Source organism: Carassius gibelio, chromosome B13 (assembly GCF_023724105.1).
Source record: "Carassius gibelio isolate Cgi1373 ecotype wild population from Czech Republic chromosome B13, carGib1.2-hapl.c, whole genome shotgun sequence".
NCBI lineage: Eukaryota > Metazoa > Chordata > Actinopteri > Cypriniformes > Cyprinidae > Carassius > Carassius gibelio.
In genome coordinates this window covers 2,194,696-2,212,807 of record NC_068408.1, presented here as the reverse complement: position 1 = coordinate 2,212,807, position 18,112 = coordinate 2,194,696, and the positions used below count along the sequence as shown (strand labels likewise).

General features: G+C 34.6%; 1 protein-coding gene across 1 annotated transcript in view; it reads right to left on the bottom strand.

Moving 5' to 3' along the window:
• Nucleotides 1-567: 567 nt before the first annotated feature.
• Nucleotides 568-18,112, bottom strand: part of LOC127969947 (adhesion G protein-coupled receptor A3) — a 96,054-nt gene continuing 78,509 nt past the window's right edge. The window contains exons 16-19 of the mRNA XM_052572119.1: nt 17,467-17,590; nt 12,021-12,172; nt 4,352-4,447; nt 568-3,185 (exon numbers count right to left, since the gene is read on the bottom strand). Coding sequence (XP_052428079.1) covers nt 2,051-3,185; nt 4,352-4,447; nt 12,021-12,172; nt 17,467-17,590 — 1,507 coding nt within the window. The 3' untranslated portion in view covers nt 568-2,050. The remainder of the gene's footprint in view (nt 3,186-4,351; nt 4,448-12,020; nt 12,173-17,466; nt 17,591-18,112) is intronic.

Sequence of the window (18,112 nt, the reverse complement as noted above, 5' to 3'; positions counted from 1 at the left end):
CCTGGTGAGCTATTATGCATTTTATTATGCATGAGAATTATGCATTTGAATTGCATATAAAAGTTCACTACAAAATTGTTATTGTTATGATATATATATATATATATATATATATATATATATTCACTTTACCATCTGCTGACTCTGATGAAACCTTGCAAAAAATATGTAGGCCTAAATTTAAGCTTTATGTTTTTGAATTGCATATAACATTTTATTTTCTATAGATCTTTTAAAAGAGCACTTTGCACTTTTTTTTACAGCACTATTGTTAATTGTGATCTTTTGCACTTTCATTATTGTCATGACTATTAAGCACAAAATTAACAAATAAATAAACACACAAACATAATGCATCTTAAAATATTCCTAAAATAGATTATATTTATATTAATATAATGGCAGACTATATTAACTATATTTGATTCTTATTTAAATATTAATAAATACATTTATAATAATAAATCTGGTCATTGTGAAAATAAATCAATTTAGCTAAAAAAGTATGAACATGGTTAAAATATGACTAGATGTGCAACAAGCAATATTCAATAAAAATGCATGAGATCGAAACAAATTGGATTTATTGATAACGCTGGTTATTGTGTATTTAAATCACACTCAGTTTATTAACACTATTACAGAAATCTGCTCTGATTCATTTATACATGACTTGACAATTATGCATCAAACCACATTTGTAATGCTAAAATGGTGTAATCCAAATCAATGGACATTTTTTATATGCAATTCAAATATCTAAATCCTAAAGTTGTATGCATTATTTTCTTTTTATGTTTGCAGCAATGCATTCTGGGATATCCTTCTATGCATCCTCACAGTAAGGCAGCATGGATATGTAGCCTAGTCTTCTGAATGCTGTCTAGATAAGTAGCTCACGAGGATTTGAAACGGAGCTTCTTTGTCTGTTTACATCACACAGTTCAATGACAATACAGAAGTTAGACAGAAGCGGTCCTTTTTTGTGCATTACTAAGTTTTTGCTAGTCGATATTCACAGTATATATTAAGCATGAGGAGCTGGATGGTTTAAAACTGCTGGTGAATTTTCATGTATTTAGAAGTTTTTTTTTTACTGTAGAAATGAATGGGACATTTAAGGGACTCTCAAATACATCTATGAAAATAAATATATGGCAAAATCCTTTATAATACTATGTTTGCATACACAAACACACAATATTTTCCTGCTCACAGTAACACACACTCACTATGGCAATGTCTGTTACCTGGAAAAGGGATGAATGCAATGGCCACATAAACACTGCAGAGACTGGGACGGACAACCACTTCGGTAATCAAATATCATCAGAACCAAATTAAATTTCCGTAAGGGGAGTGACTCCGGATTGAAGTGCAGTGTGAATGCAGCTCAGACTCAAACCAAAGGCCTCATTAATCAAACACACATCTGATCCGAAACTTACAACTAAATGTCAACTAGCAGTCATAAGAGGATTAGGAGACTAGTAGTCTACTTAATATCCTCTAACACTTTATTTTTGATAAGTCCACAACATACTGAATGTGAGAAGTTGCACATTAACGATAATTAGTTGAATGCGTAGTTGCAAAGTTACCGTAATTGAATATCTAAAGTGGACTATCAAAAAGTGCAACCATATTTTTTTATTATAACTGCATATGTTTTCAGCAACATTTTAACTGTTTTATGTCAGACGATAGTCAATTCGATTAATTAATTCATTAATTATTCATGATTTCCCTAAAACAAAACTAAAAAGAAAACTAAATACCCGGAATAAAACAAAATTAAATGCCCTTAAAAAAGGATTTCAAATGAAACAATTGATTTCCTTGCCCAGTGATGATGGCTGTACATCTTCTATACAAAGCATATTTTTTTTGTATATTTATTATATTTGTGTTTTATAAATGAGGCCCCGGGTTTTTCGTTCTCGTATTCGTACGATCCGCAGAATCATCCTGTACGATGAATGATGCAGGAAAGAGCTTGTGATGGTACTAAAAACAAAGTTCCTTTCTTAAATCCTAGTGCTGGGTCGAACTACACTGTAGTTTCGTTTCTCCAGGGTCCCGTGCGTATATTCCCCGTGCTGTCGGATGGATACAGCGCGTTTCCCTTCAGGATGCCGTTCTGATTGGCTAGCGACTGTCTGCGGGCGTGCAGCTCTATATGTGCGTGATGCAAATCGTCTTCTGCGAGTTTCCCGCACAGAAAGCTCTCGCCCGCGTCGGGGAGCTCGTCTTTTGCGCAGCACATGTGATGATGGTGGCAGAGCGCGAGCGCCTCGTGAGGGCAAACCTCGTGAGCCAAGTGGCAAATGTGGGCGTGTGGGCTGTTAGCGCGCGAGCTGTGCACGCTTATGGCGTCCGCTCCTGAGGGAATGCGCAATGCTAGTTCACGTTGGTGCCTCGTTTTAGTCCTGACGGGTTTGGAGCAGTGGTGCAATCGCACTGCAGGTCGGTAACCATCATGGAGAAGCACATGCGCGCTTGTTTCGTCCTCTAGGAGCTGTTGTGTATGCAGAGCAGCGCAACATGGTGAAACCGGCGTCAGGCAGGTCACGTGATTTTGCGCGGCGGCGTGACATGCGCAGTGAACGGGTTTCCCACCATCTAGATGGCAGTGGGAGTGGGCGTCGCCGTTTATGTTGAGTTTGTGGGGGTGGCCATGGATGTGGGCGTGGTATGCGTTTGAGGGGCGTCGCCCGGGACAGCATGCACACCAGCAATGCCACACATCATCGCGTTTTGCGCAATGATGAATCAAAATGAACAACCCAAGCGTGACAGAAAACGCCCCGTATAAGCAGCTGAAGATCATATCCAGAAAGTGTCCTTGCGAAACAGCAAGTGCGCCGAACGTCCACGTGGCTGCGAATAAAAACAGCGTGAACGCCGCCGTCCGCAGCTGGGCTTTAAACGAGTGTTCGTTGGCCAGCATGGACGGGTTGATGAGCCCCGGGCAGCCACCGTGACACTGACCGCTCGCCGGCTCCCCCTGGTGGATGTCAGAGAGCCGCTGCTGCTCCTCGCTCACTGCCTTCAGCTCGTATTTCCGCTCGGGGTGTTTGTGCAGCTGGATGATGGTGCACAGGAAGTAGATGCAGGTCACTAGCACAATGAAGGCCACAGGACCATAGAAGGCGCCCAGACTTGGCTCCCACGCCATCCAACAGCTACAAACACAGGATATTAACATTACTGAACATGTTTGCATGCACGCTAACTCAACATTCAGTTACTCAACATTCAGATTTTAGCAATTTGACAGCACTGACATCGGATTAGAACGAAACTTTAACTAAACTAAGATGAATAATGACAATACTGTATTTTGCAGAGGTGCTCAAATTGAATTTGTTTAAACAATTGATGAAGTTTGCAACATTGATACATAAAAAATCTGCAATGATACAACTGAATTAAATGAATAAAAATGCCAAATAGAGTTTTTGTTGTTAACTTAAACTTAAAAATAGTTTTCTTTAATTTAAGTAATAAAGCTGAAATAAAATTAGATGAAAAACTTAACTCTAATGAAAATTAAATAGAAATGTTGCATTGTCGAGTACCACAATTATTCAATCTGAAAGTAAAATAAAGCTATATAGAATATAACATAAAAACTAATAAAATTATGAAATCAAATTACTAAAACTAAAATGAAGATCAAAACTAAAAATATGATTGAATTTGTTTCATGACTGATCAACTTTGCAGTTTGTAAATGTATCAATGTCGCAAAGATACAAATTCATTAAAATGCAAAATAGAATCATCTTCACATTTTTTTTAAATTCCGTAATTAAATCTGGGGAGAAAAATAAAATAGATGAGATAAAATTATAAAATAAAATAAAATATTAGATGAAAAAACAAAAACTTAATTCAGTTCATAAAAAAAAAAAAAAAACTAAAAACTTAACCCTAATGAAAAAAGAAATGTTGACTTCACGAACTTAAATAAGCTTTAGTATTAAAGTATTTAAATGGCTAAATCTGAAATAAAAAACGCTACAGAGAAGAAAAAAAAATTACAAAAGCACATAGCAAAATTACTTAAACTAAAATTAAAATGAAGAATTACCATGAACTAAAATCTTCACTTGAGGTCTTTTATGCATGCAAAAATGCAACCAAATATTACACAATAAAAGTTTAAAAATCAGTCAAAGCATTACTCTGAAAGAAGGGTCGGGTCCCATTCAAAGTCTGTGGTCGTTACAGATCTTCATGCATTCGTCATTCAATTCATATTTAATATGCAGTATGTTACTTTTAGTTACTCATATATATGAAAGAGTGTCAAACAACACATCGGACTGATTTAGCTGCTACTCACAATGGCGTCTGCTCTCCGCTGCCGTAGTTCTCGATGTTGATGGCTGCTGTGATGCCGCAGATGATGAAGGGAACTCCTGCACTCACTAAATAAAACCTGCAGACACAAACCACACAAAACAAATGATCACATTCTCTCCTGCTTCATGCGCTTCAAAATGATGATGCTAAAAATACAGCATCGGGTTTCATCAAATGCTGGAGTAACGGGGATGAGAGAGCGTTTATGAGGGATTTATTTGACCTGCCAGGACTGTTTGAGAGAAGCATTAAACACAAAGGAAAATCAGTTTCTACAGAAACAAGATCAGAGCAATGTGAAAACCCCAAAGCCAATGCAGAAGACAGACAAAATTAGAAAAAGATGAGAAAACGTGTATGATATTACTCCAGAAATGCTAGAGTTTGCTTTAAATGTCTGTGGCATTAAACCAGATGTTAAATCGAGAGTTAGATATAAACATGTTTATAGTGTTAACTTAATATACATTTTCGATATACATTTTTTTTTTTGCCTCTGCTAAAATACTTATTGAAATTAAACTGAAACAAAAACACTTTTATTATCTTGTTAAAATACTTTTATTATTTTTTTTTTTACCTGAAATACATAAACAAAATATATTTCAAAATATAAATATTTATATTCAATATAAAAACAACATTTATTTAAAGAACAAATGTGATAAACATGCATTTGATTATTTTTATTCAGATTTTTACTGTATTTTACTACTTGCATTAATTAAACGAACTAAAATACAAATAGACTTTTTAGAAATAAACTAAAATTAAAGTGAAACCTGAAATCAGTACAAAATCTAATTCAAAATATTAATAAAAACTAATGAATAAATCCTATAATAATTATAACAGTAATAATAATATAAAGTAATTACATGTGCTCTTCCATGCATTTAAGTAAAAACGGTGTAAAAAAGATGATTCTTTATCAATTTTTTACTGTATTTTACTACTTGCGTTAAACATTTTGACTGTACTTAACTAGTTTGGTTAAAATTACAAATACGTGAAAAGAAAAGCTACCAAAATATGTAATAATTTACTTATGTCGCTTCAAACCTGAATGACTTTCATTCTTGATTTTCACTTGAAGAGACTGAGCGATAAATACACTGCTCTTATACATGTAATGAAAGCGAATGAGGACCCAGAATGCCTCTCTTCACGCTTTTCACGTTTTACAAACACACCTCCATGAATCAGCTGAAGACATTGAGAAATGGAGGAAGACTATGACCTGGTGCAAGGTCACGCTGATAGGAGACACAGCTGATGTGATTGTGTGTGTGTGTGTGTGGGGGTGTGTGTTGGTGTGTGTGTGTGTGTGTGTGAAATTGATTTCCATCCACTGGCTCCTGTCACAGATGACATTATAGTCAATCACATGAGATCGGCACAGCAAGCAAAGATACAACAGCATCAGCACATTATCTACTTTCAGAAACCACACACACACACACACACACACACACACACACACACACACACCGACCTGAGGGGAGTGAACTACATGCGTGCTCTCCAGAATAACATACAGGCAAATGAGTGTAATTTCAGACGGTGTTATGACATCTCAATAGGATCCCGGCGTGTCTCTGCGGCGCTCGTGTTTGGGAGATTAAAACGGCCCCCCTCTGAGCGCAGATGCATGGGTTAGTCCAAACACACTGAATAATTCATGAAATTAACCAACGTTGAGGAAAAAGCTGTCCGCTGTGTGATACAGAATTCAGCCGTTTAGCAAACTGAAAACCAATCTCACACAGTCTCTTCTGCTCACCCAGGCTGATCAAAAACACAGTAATAATTGTGAAATATTATTCCAATTTAAAATACCCGTTTTCTGTGAGTATCTGTTAAAAGTATTTGATTTTGTGATCAAAGATGAATTGTCGAAGACATATGACTAGTAAGCCAATTCTCAAATAACTGCTATGATGACTTTTGTTCTACCCGCTTAAAGGATATAAATAATTGTACTGTGCAATCTATTATTAAAATCTGATTCTTCACTAGTAAGAACACTTCAGAACACTTAGATTCTACAGCGTCTAACACTTCAGCTTCATCCATCGCATCCAAAGAAAAACTGCAGTGATTTACAACTATAGGACAAGAAGAGCTAAATAAACTTATCACTGTATCTAAACCAACAACATGTTTATTAGATCCTGTATCCACTAAATTACTGAAAGAGTTGTTACCTGTATCTTTATCTTTAGGTCACGTCCCAAAACCATTCAATTTTAGAAAAAGTTGTGTCTGCTCAACTGTGCTCTCTCTTGCATAAAAAAAAAATTATATATATATATATATATATATATATATATATATATGAAAAATTTCAGTCAGGTTTCAGTCCCCACCATAGCATAGAAATTGCACTTGTTAAAATTACAAATGACTTGCTTCTTTCGTCAGATCAAGGCTGCATCTCATTCGAAGTTATACTTGATCTTAGTGCTGCGTTCGACACCATAGATCATGACATATTCATAGATCGATTACAAAACTATACAGGTATTTAAGGACAGGCTCTAAGATGGTTTAGATCCTACCTGTCCGATCACTACCATTTTGTTTATTTAAATGGGGAGTCATCTTAATTATCACCAGTAAAGTATGGAGTGCCACAAGGATCTGTCCTAGGTCCCCTTCTATTTTCAATTTACATGTTGCTTTTTGGTAATCTTATTAGAAAATACGGAATTAGCTTCCACTGTTATGCTGATGATACTCAACTATATATCTCAATCAGACCAGATTCAACTTCTAAATTATCTAAGCTAACGGAGTGTGTTAAAAATGTAAAAGATTGGATGACCAATAATTTTCTCCTATTTCATTTGGATAAGACAGAGATATTAATTATTGGACCAAAAAACACTACACAGAATCTGCAACTAGACGGATGTACTGTTACTTCCGCTACAGTCAGAAATCTGGGTGTTATATTAGACAGCAACTTGTCTTTTGAAAATCATATTTCCCATGTTACAAAAACTGCATTCTTCCATCTTAGAAACATTGCCAAGCTACGAAACATGTTATCTGTTTCTGATGCAGAAAAGCTAGTTCATGCATTCATGACCTCTAGACTGGACTATTGTAATGCACTTCTAGGTGGTTGTCCTGCTTCGTCAATAAACAAGCTACAGGTCGTCCAAAATGCAGCAGCTAGAGTCCTTACCAGGTCAAGAAAATATGATCATATTACCCCAATTTTACAGTCTCTGCACTGGCTACCTATTAAGTTCCGTATCAGTTACAAATTATCATTACTTACCTATAAGGCCCTAAATGGTTTATCTCCTGCATACCTAACTAGCCTTCTACCACGCTACAACCCATCACGCACCCTAAGGTCACAAAACACTGGACTTTTGGTCGTTCCTAGGATAGCAAAGTCCACTAAAGGAGGTAGAGCTTTCTCACATTTGGCTCCCAAACTCTGGAATAACCTTCCTGATAATGTTCGGGGTTCAGACACACTCTCTCTGTTTAAATCTAGATTAAAAACACATCTCTTTCGCCAAACATTTGAATAATGCACCTTATAATCTTGTCCTGCAGTTATATTTAAATAGTTGATTTGATTAACTATAACAGACGTTCAGCCACTAAAAGCAGGAGAAACTTTACAGCTGAAATCATAAACACTAATTTATACAAGCCCTTTCACAAAAATGCCAGCAATACTTGTCACTGGGATCATAACATGTGGATGAAAATGGTGCAATAAGGCAAAAACAATCATGTAAGTAGAGGAATGAGCTCCAGGATCATGATTCACCACCAATCCCACAAATTGGCAGGAATGGGTCAAACTGTTCCATACAGATGGACTTATTACAGCGCAAACGACTCATGCAATCAGATATCAGCACTTTAGGTGATGTTGAAACAAAATGAAGGTGAAACGATCGGTGCGCTGTGACTCTCAGCTCCGTTAAATTACAGATTCACCGCTGCGTCTGCGACCTTCATTACACCAGCGGTGTTTACACAGGATCTGATGAGTAATGGGCTCAAAAAAAGGTGACTTTAAAAGCAGAACAAAACCAACAGGTAGCCGTAAAACACAACACTTACACAAAATGTGACTTCTGCTGTATTATTGTTGTTTTATTGTTTTTGAAGTATTTCAAATGCATTTAAAATGTAAAAGGCAAGACACTCAAAAGCATTGCTTTTTTTTCAAGCATTGATCAAGGTTTAGTAGACTAGTAGTAAAGAAACCAACCAAAATAGGCTTTTAAGTGTTGATTTTTATTGAACCTATCTATTTCGTCTATAGATTTTAGCTAAAGTAAATATCTTTAAAGAGTTGTTCTCCATTTAAGTAGCTCCTACATTAAAGAAAATCTTTTAAATCAAATATGGCGATAAAATTTATTTTAACATTTAACCTGAATATTCATATTTCTGTTCTGGAAATTTATGCAAATTAGTGTTTATTTAAACAACATTTCAGTAATAACATTTTTAAACCACGTATAACATACACATTTAAAAAAAAATCATATTCACCTGTAGTGTCTTGTCTTAAAACACAAACCTGATGTGACTAGGATGTAATAAACAAGTAACTGTAAATTAAATGGTGTTCCATAGCCCTTTAAATGAGTCTGCAACATGAAGTTGCAATGGACTTAAAAACCCAAATGCAATAAGAAAACTGTCTGCGTCTGAGAAAGATGAGCGTGTAAAATAGATGTGCTGATCCAACCAACAATCAAGAAATAAACCAAACCGCAGGAGGCTGGAAGCGCGAGGGAATTATTCTGAAGACAGATAAATGAAAAACAATCACGCCGCTTGCAGTCAAACAGCAGAACCACTCTGGAAAGAAACACTTTTAAATCAAACCGGTGAAAGTGCACATCACAGACGAGAAACAACATTAGTGAGCTATTGATCAGGTCTCCAGGTTCAGAAAAGCATACTATTCTTATTTAAAACACTATTGTCTGAAGTATGCAATATGCACAGTATGCACTTCTTCTACAAGCACAGAATACTAGTGTGCAATGTACATGAAAATCTTTAATAGTTTGATTAAAAACCAAATCAGTTTGGAGAAAAGAGGGTGAATTGGGGGGTAAATGGAAGACTGGTTAAAGATCTGGCTCTCAGCGTCTGACTCATATCTTACAGGCCACAGCGTTTCTGACAGAGAACACAATGTCTGCGCTCGGCTTTCATGTGACCTACTTTCAGCACAATCAAACCCAAGCACTCCACTCAGAACTACTAAAAATCCCAGATTAAAGGCCACGAACAAGCAGACAAGCTGAACCAAGCTGCGTTAGACTGAAAATATGCACATGCACAAAAAAGCAAAAAAGTGGAACTGAGGAACATGTTAGTTCTGTCTTCTCTACGCTATAGTTAGGCGAAAGTGCACACACACACACATACATATATATATATATATATATATATATATATGTAGATATATAAAAAAAAAAAAATACTGTATATATATATATATATATATATATATATATATATATATATATATATATATATATATATATATATATATATATATATATATATATATATATACACATATATACATATATATATACACACACACATCTATATATACATATACATATATATATATATATATATATAGTATAACATTTATACCTTAAATTTTACACTTATTTTGAAGATGTAATGTGTACACACACACGCATTAAAACACATACATATTAAAATAAATGTCACCTTAAATGAAATGAAATATCATAAAAAATAATAATACATTAAAAAAATTTGAAGTACTAAAATAACTGACACTGAAATTATTAATAAAAACTATAGACATTTAAAAATAACTACAACATCATCATCAACAACAAAAAAGTAATAAAAATGAAATATTACATAATACTTAAAATACATTTTTTAATAGTATATAAAACAATGTAAAATATTGTAATTATCAACTAAACATTTAAAACTTAGCTAAACCAATTCAAACTCACATTAATTTAGTTTAACTTGATGTACTAAAATAAATTACATTTAAATATCAATATTTAAAATGAAACAACTACATCAACAACGACAAAACATTTTTGTTAATAAAACTGAAAAATAACAACTAATAAAATTTTAAACAAAATGAAAATGAAAAATAGAAAGTTAGGACTGTTATAAAACCGATAGTTCAGCGTGTATATTCCTCTAAATGGTTAATTACGTATAATGCTGTGTGATCAACATCTGCAAGCAGCTAAACTCACCAATTAACAATTAAACATGGAATCTGTGCTTTATGCTTCTATATAAATCAGTAATTTCCACACGCCCAGAGCAAAGGTGAAGACTGTATTCAGCACACATTGATTAAGGCACAAGCTGTTCAGTGATCGTACATTAATACGCTCTGCAGGAGCTTAATTCACATGTTAAATCTCAGCTCAACACAGATTGATTGGGTTTATTAGCTTGACACTGACAGAAGGTTAACATGAAGGTTACGTGGCGGATCCTGCAGCTGTTTCTCATGTTTACAAGCCGGATCTTCAGTGTGTTTACGTGCACAATTTTAGTTGCAATCAGACTGAATTCAATTTGATTTATGAGTCTGAATGTAGTGTTTACATGAACGTTAAATAAAGTGGGAATGGGGTTGATATGTGCATTTATCAATAAAATACAGGCTCAGAGTTTCCCATAATAACCATACAGTACCCTTACACGGTTTCTTTATTTGTTTTAAAAAGCAGAATTAATATTTATCCATTTCTACATGAAGGCTTTTCAGTCCGCCTGACCTTATTGAAAATGCATTTGTACTAGTTTCCCTTTCAGACACAAAACTTATGGGAGGAGAGTATTCAGATTAATTCAATGCTATCTAACGGTCAATTCGTACATATTTTACAAGGTGGTTAATTCGTACGACCTCACACGTACAATTTTGTACGTGATGGGAAGTTTTAGGGGCGGGGTTAGGTCTAGATAATTCGTATAAATTTATATGAATTGTGCAATTCGCAAAATACGTACAATTTAGCAAAAATGTTATGAATTTTTACGAGTGAGGTTGTATGAATTAGCCACCTCGTAAAATGTGTACAAACTGCTGAGAGATCGGGCTGATGAAGCATGCAACGCGTTTTACTAACGTTTGTGCTCATCAAATTACTGGCATTTGCCTTATCATTAAACATGCAAAAAATACTTTTTGCACGTGAAATTGCAGCATTTGTTGCTTTTTAGGAAGAGGCACTGCATACAACAGAGTGCATGGTAGAATAAAGAGGATTTTTTCCACATGCTTTTATTTTTAATGCCAGAAAGAACACATTATCCAAACATAAATTGTTTGCCAAGACATGTTATTTTTAATGAAGTTAACGTACATTTTTCGTCCTCCAGTTCTTTTCAACGTACCGTGGCTCCTTTTTTTGAGACTGCACTAATTTGTGCTGTGCTTGGTATATTGCATTGGTCAGTATGTAAATGAGATGTTACATCTGTATTCTTTAATTTGCGCACTGTTAGTAAATAACCCACAGAAAGTTTCAGAGGTTTTAGAATTGCGCTCTTTGCACTAATTTGCAATATTTAGTAGAACTGTCCCTAAGTGTCATTGACCAGAGAACAAGCTGGACAGGCCGTACCTCAGCATGGGTGATCTGGAGGGGTGAGCCGGTGCGTGGTCTCCGTCCTGTGGCTGCTGTGGTGTTTTGGTCACCTGTTTGTAGATGTTTCGTGCCGTGACGCCCAACCAGAGCATCGTGGACAGAGACGAGTAATGCAAGACGATACCGACCTGAAACACACACACAAACACACAGTTCAGTGGTTGAAGCGCAACACACACTGATACAAATCCAGATAAAACACTGACAGAAAGTACTGTTTCAGCAGCATCTTTGACCATGTTAATACCATGGTAAAATGTTAAGGTCAGTAAGATTAATCAAAAACGTAAAAACTGATCAAAAGTGAGAAATTTATGATGAGTTTAGAAATAAATGCTGTTCTTTTGAACTTTCTGTTCATCTTTAAATCCTGAAAAATAGAATGTATCACGGTTTTCACAAAAATATTGTGCAGCACAACTGTGTTCAACACTGATAATAATCAGAAATGTTTCTTGAGCAGTAAATCATCATATTATTCAGTGAATCAGAATATTAGAATGATTTCTGAAGATCATGTGACACTGAAGACTGGAGAAATAAAACATATCAGCTTGAGCTAATGAAAAATATGACAAGTTTCTCAAATAAAACGAACACTTATTTTACCCAACATGCATTTCAAATGTAAAAAAAAAAAAAGTGTAAAAAAAAAAAATTGCATTATTGAATACCTTTATGTGCCACTTATTTTCCAAGTATGTGCAATTAACAACTGATTATGTCAATAATCCCAAATGTTCATGTGTTAATCAGGCTTTTATGACTAATATGGTCTGGTTTATTAAGAACAAGGAGGAAAAATAGCTCAGTTTTATATATATATATAAAAATATATTAAGTGGCTGCAGATGCTGATATTTCTATGATGAAATTCTGCTGCTTGTGATTTACACCAATAGCAGATAAAGGCAGATACTGACAAAAACTGATGTAAATATGAGTCTGTGCTCTATATCTCCAGTAATGTGTCTCAGTGAGATGAGATGTTAATGATCCGCACATATAATCCAGTGATTGAGAGCTGAAGAAACAAACGCTCCTCAAAAGATCCTGAGGATCAGATTTGAGACTCTAAAACATGATTGATGGAGAATCAAGTAAAGCTGAGCTGCTTCAGTCCAGGAAGAGTTCATCTGGAGATATTACTGACCTTATTCTGACCTTTACTTGATCAAAACCACTCAAGATCTGACACCAGAAGCTGGACGCTTGTACAATTACTCTAAAAGAGCTATTACTGGATTAAACACTATTAATCAGAGACAGAAAACATGCAGGAGATTGAGTGTGAAACCGCTGTAACAGCAGCGTTTGATAATTTGGAGCCTTAAAAATGTGCATATTAAACATGAACCAGTATTTATGTGGCTAATCAGCCAGGCCGATATCAGTTCTGTAAGGAAACACTGATCAATGTTAAGCATACGCATTTGAACATAACACTAAATACGCTTTCTGTCTCAGCTGTCACACTGTGCTTATTTATTCATCTGTAATCTAAATTAAATGCTGCGCTGTCAAATATCCAGCAGGAATCTAACTATAATTTCTCTCATCCACTTACGAGTCGCTGTGTTTGCCGAGACGGCGAATGTAATAATCAGATTCTCTCAGCGTCTGAACACAACATATGTTCACAAACACTCAGGAGAGAGAGAACAATAACCCGGATCCATATCATCAGGAGAGAATGAGAGACGGTGGATTCCCATCGCACAGATTACACTTTCCAGCGCCATCCATCACTCGGCCGAGGCCAATCAGAGACGGCCCTCTGAGATCAAACACACGAAGACGGATAAATATAAATCTGATGACGACCTTGAGCCATGACACTGAAAATCTCTGACCAACCCAGAGCTCAACAACATACTCAAACCACAACAATCGTGAGCAATCGTGAGGAAATCAATGACCTTGAAGAGCAACGGGACATTTAGTCTTCATTTCACTGTGAAATCACACTGACCAAAACCCCTGCTTGATATTAGTTAGGCTATTACAGTTATATGTCCAAATATACAAGATATTAGTGCAAAAATACCTATGTTTTGTCTTATATTTATTCCATTTAATATAGTTTAGCAATATCACGCAAAAAACAAGAGAGCCATTTTTCCCAAATAACTGCATTGCTGCAAATGTGAAATCGATTTTATACAGCAGTTCAATAAATGAAGTTAATCTTGTGTTACAGTTTAGACACAATATTGTCAAATTTTGCACAATTCTGCAAACAAGCAACACACAGCAGTGATTCATCATTGATGAGCAAACTGAGTGAGTCAATGATTCAGTTTGATTCATTTGTGATTCATTTGAACAAATCAGTTGAATTAATGATTCACGGACGCTCATTAAGACCTACTGTCATTACAAATATATAAACATACATTTACATTAAACATTCATATTTGTTCATACCTATGTTGATTAGAGTATTAAAAACTTGAACAGTATTAATTTAAGGTACATTTAGAGAAGATAAAAATGTCAGATTAATTTATTAAAGCTGCAATATGTAGGAATTTTGTAATAAAATTTCCGAAAATAACTTGCACAGTGTGATATATTTCCTCCAGTTGTGCACTTACAATATCTCAAAAGTCTCCAAAGATTTTTTATTTCAGAGAAATTCCGATTTTAAATAACTGGCCGTCCCGGAAAAGAAATGTCGCCTCTCAGTGACGCAATGTCCGCTCTATACTTTGTTTCCGGTGTAGACCATGTGATGTTCCACCACACCGGAATATCACATGGTCAGATGCGGAAGTGGTGGTTATGTTATAGCCGTGCGTATGGTTTGGTTGTCGTTGTTGTGGATCACGATTACTCTTTGGCGAGTATTGAAGTGCCAGTAAAACGTAAGCGTCCATATTCGGATACACGAAGACTGTATGACACACGGAGGAATAAAACCAGGATAAATATCGGTCAGGTGTTTACGAGATGGAGAGAGCTGCACGAAAATCTTGGACTTGACAGAGACTCTGCTCTCGCGAGTGTACTGATAGACAGGTAAGCAAATCAATTATTTATTCTGTTATTGTACAAGTAACGTAATAGTTACAGTAAAGATAGTAAAGACTTTAATAGATTTGAATTACACCACATGCCTGTACATTCTGTCACTGTAGCATTTTTTATCAATAACGTTACCTGTGAGAAAATAACATAACGTGGCAAATGGACTGTTATATTGCTCTTTGTACTAAGGTAAGGATTTTTATCACATGTGGGGACCGAGATTATCGCAGTACAATTAAATACAATCAGATATGTGTTGTTAAAAATATTCTTAAAATTTACTTTTAGAACGATTGGTTTGAGCACGTTAAACAACACGGCATTAACCATAAACACGTAACACTGCACAACATTAACCCAACAAATCATTTAAAAAATAGCTGTAAGTTGCATAAAATAATACGATCAGATATACAGGTAATACAATACCGAATAAATTACCTCATCCGTGATCATGATTCGTTTATCCAATTTAGATACATTGCTATGGTGAAAACGCATTAAAAACGACATCTCCCATCGTCACCTGCTTCATAGCGTCATCAAGCTTCGCCTTTGTTATTGTTGGAAATGCGTCCTTCTTGTGGTCAATTACAAAAATCACATACTGGAGCTTTAATCATGAGTTAACTCATGACGATCATGTGATTAATCGCGATTAAATATTTTAATCGATTGACAGCCCTAATATATATATATATATATATATATTTGTGTGTGTGACCCTGGAGCACTAACGCAGTCATTGTATGGGTCAAAATTATTGGTTTTTCTCAGCCAAAAAACCATTAGGACATTAAGTAAAGATCATTCATAACATGAAGATAGTTTGTAAATGTCCTACCGTAAATGTATTAAAACTTAATTTTTGAGTAGTAATATGCATTGCTAACAACTTCACTTGGACAATTTTAAAGATGATTTTCTCAATATTTAGATTTTTTTTCACCCTCAGATTCCAGATTTTCAAATTGTTGTATCATAACAAACCATACATCAATGGAAAGATGAGTTCATCAGCTTACAGATGATGCATCAGTTTTGAAAAAATAAAACTTAAGACTGGTTTGTGGTCCAGGGCTGGACAATAATTAAATTTCAATATGTATCGTAATATATATATATATATATATATATATATATATATATATATATATAATTTTTTTTTTTTTTTTTTTTCTGTAATGGTGATTAGATTTTTTAACGCATTACATGTTTTTGCTGTTGCTCACATTATCTTTCTGTTTTCTGCAGCAACTCTAAGCTCTTTTCATAATCTTTATCCTGACTGAAGCACTTTTGTCTCAATCGATAAGAATAATCAGCCAACACTAAAATATTTGAACAGTAAGATTTTTACGTTTTTTTTTTTTTTTTAAGTCTCTTTTGCTCATCAAGCTTGCATTTATTTTATCCAAATTAAAGCAAAAACAGTAAATAAAAAAAAATTATTATTTTTATTATTTAAAATACCCGCTTTGTATTTTAATATGTAATTAAAATGTAATTTATTTAAAATTATTTCATTGTAGCTATCATGTTGAAAACAGCCGAGAATAATATTTTCAGGTTTCTTTGATGTATAAAAAAGTTTAAAAATGTATCTGAAATTGAAATCTTCTGTAGCATTATGAATGTCTTTATCATCACTTTATCTATTTAAAGCATCATTGCTGAATAAAAGCATTTATGTATATTTTCTATTTTGGTTTAATAAATTACTGAATTTGATTCAAACATGCATTGAGGTACAAAAGAGGATAAACAATTATAATTCACACTTAAGGAATAGTACTAGAAAGTAATCAAATTCAAGTATAATTTACAATACTACTATTCAATTTGGTTTCTTTGGCTGTGATTTATTCACTTGACCCTAATGTGGTGTGTGTGTGTGTGTGTGTGTGTGTGTGTGTGTCACACACACACACACACCACATATATATTCTTTTTTTTTATTTTTTAAAAGAGATGCATTTGAATCCTGCAGGGTTCAGAGCCAAATAAAGCCCATTATACAGAGAAACCAACCCACAGCATCACACTGAGCCATGCTTTATCTTTAGTTTATAATGTGAGACGAAATGCAGTCAGGAAGACAACGACGAAGCTTTTTAGTGATACTCACAAGAATAGAGACTCAAAAACACACAGGTTTCGACAAAAGCGCCACTGAAAGCCCCTTAAGGCACCACAGCATCTTAAGAGCAAATATATGTCTCTCTGTATGGATTCATGCAAGTCTATACAGCGTATTCATTACGGTCAGAGACTGTACGCAGGAGGCAATCAGAAAAACATGCACACCCCAAATTATAATGCTGGCACACATGAATAATCGATTTAATGCACTGATAGACCGAATGTGAGCGGCAGAGATGAAGCGACTCACGGTCTGGCAGATGATGGGGTATTTGATTCGGTTGATGCCTCCGGCGAAGACGGCGAACGTCAGAGCCGTGTGAAAGCAGAAGTTGAGAAGCATGTGCCATCCTTTCCGACTGATCCGGATTGTGCTGGAAAAAACAGACACGCACAACATACAGTCAATGTGTGTGAAGCGTGTTAAACATCTACATTTGCCTTTGAGTGCATGAGAGAGAAGGACAGGTCACCACAACACAACACGACACGACACGACACAACACGACAGAGAAGAAACATTGCAGAGAAAACCAATGATGAGAAACAGGACAGACACATCGCATCATAAAGATATAGAGACGTATTATCAAATAAAAGTATATTTTTTGAAATAGCTACATTTTATATTATTATTATATTATTTATTATATCTTATTTTCTTCAAAATAAATAATATTAAATAAAACGCATCATAAACAATTTTTATTATTTTATAAAAAAATAAAACTATATTAAATACATCATAAAAAATATTTTTTCGTATTTTCTTATATATAATAAATAACAAAAAAAAATATATTTTAATAGTAGCATAGGTTTACTTTATTGTTTACATTTTTAGTAAAAAAAAAAGTAGAAAATTCAAAATAAAAATATAACCATAAATAAAATAT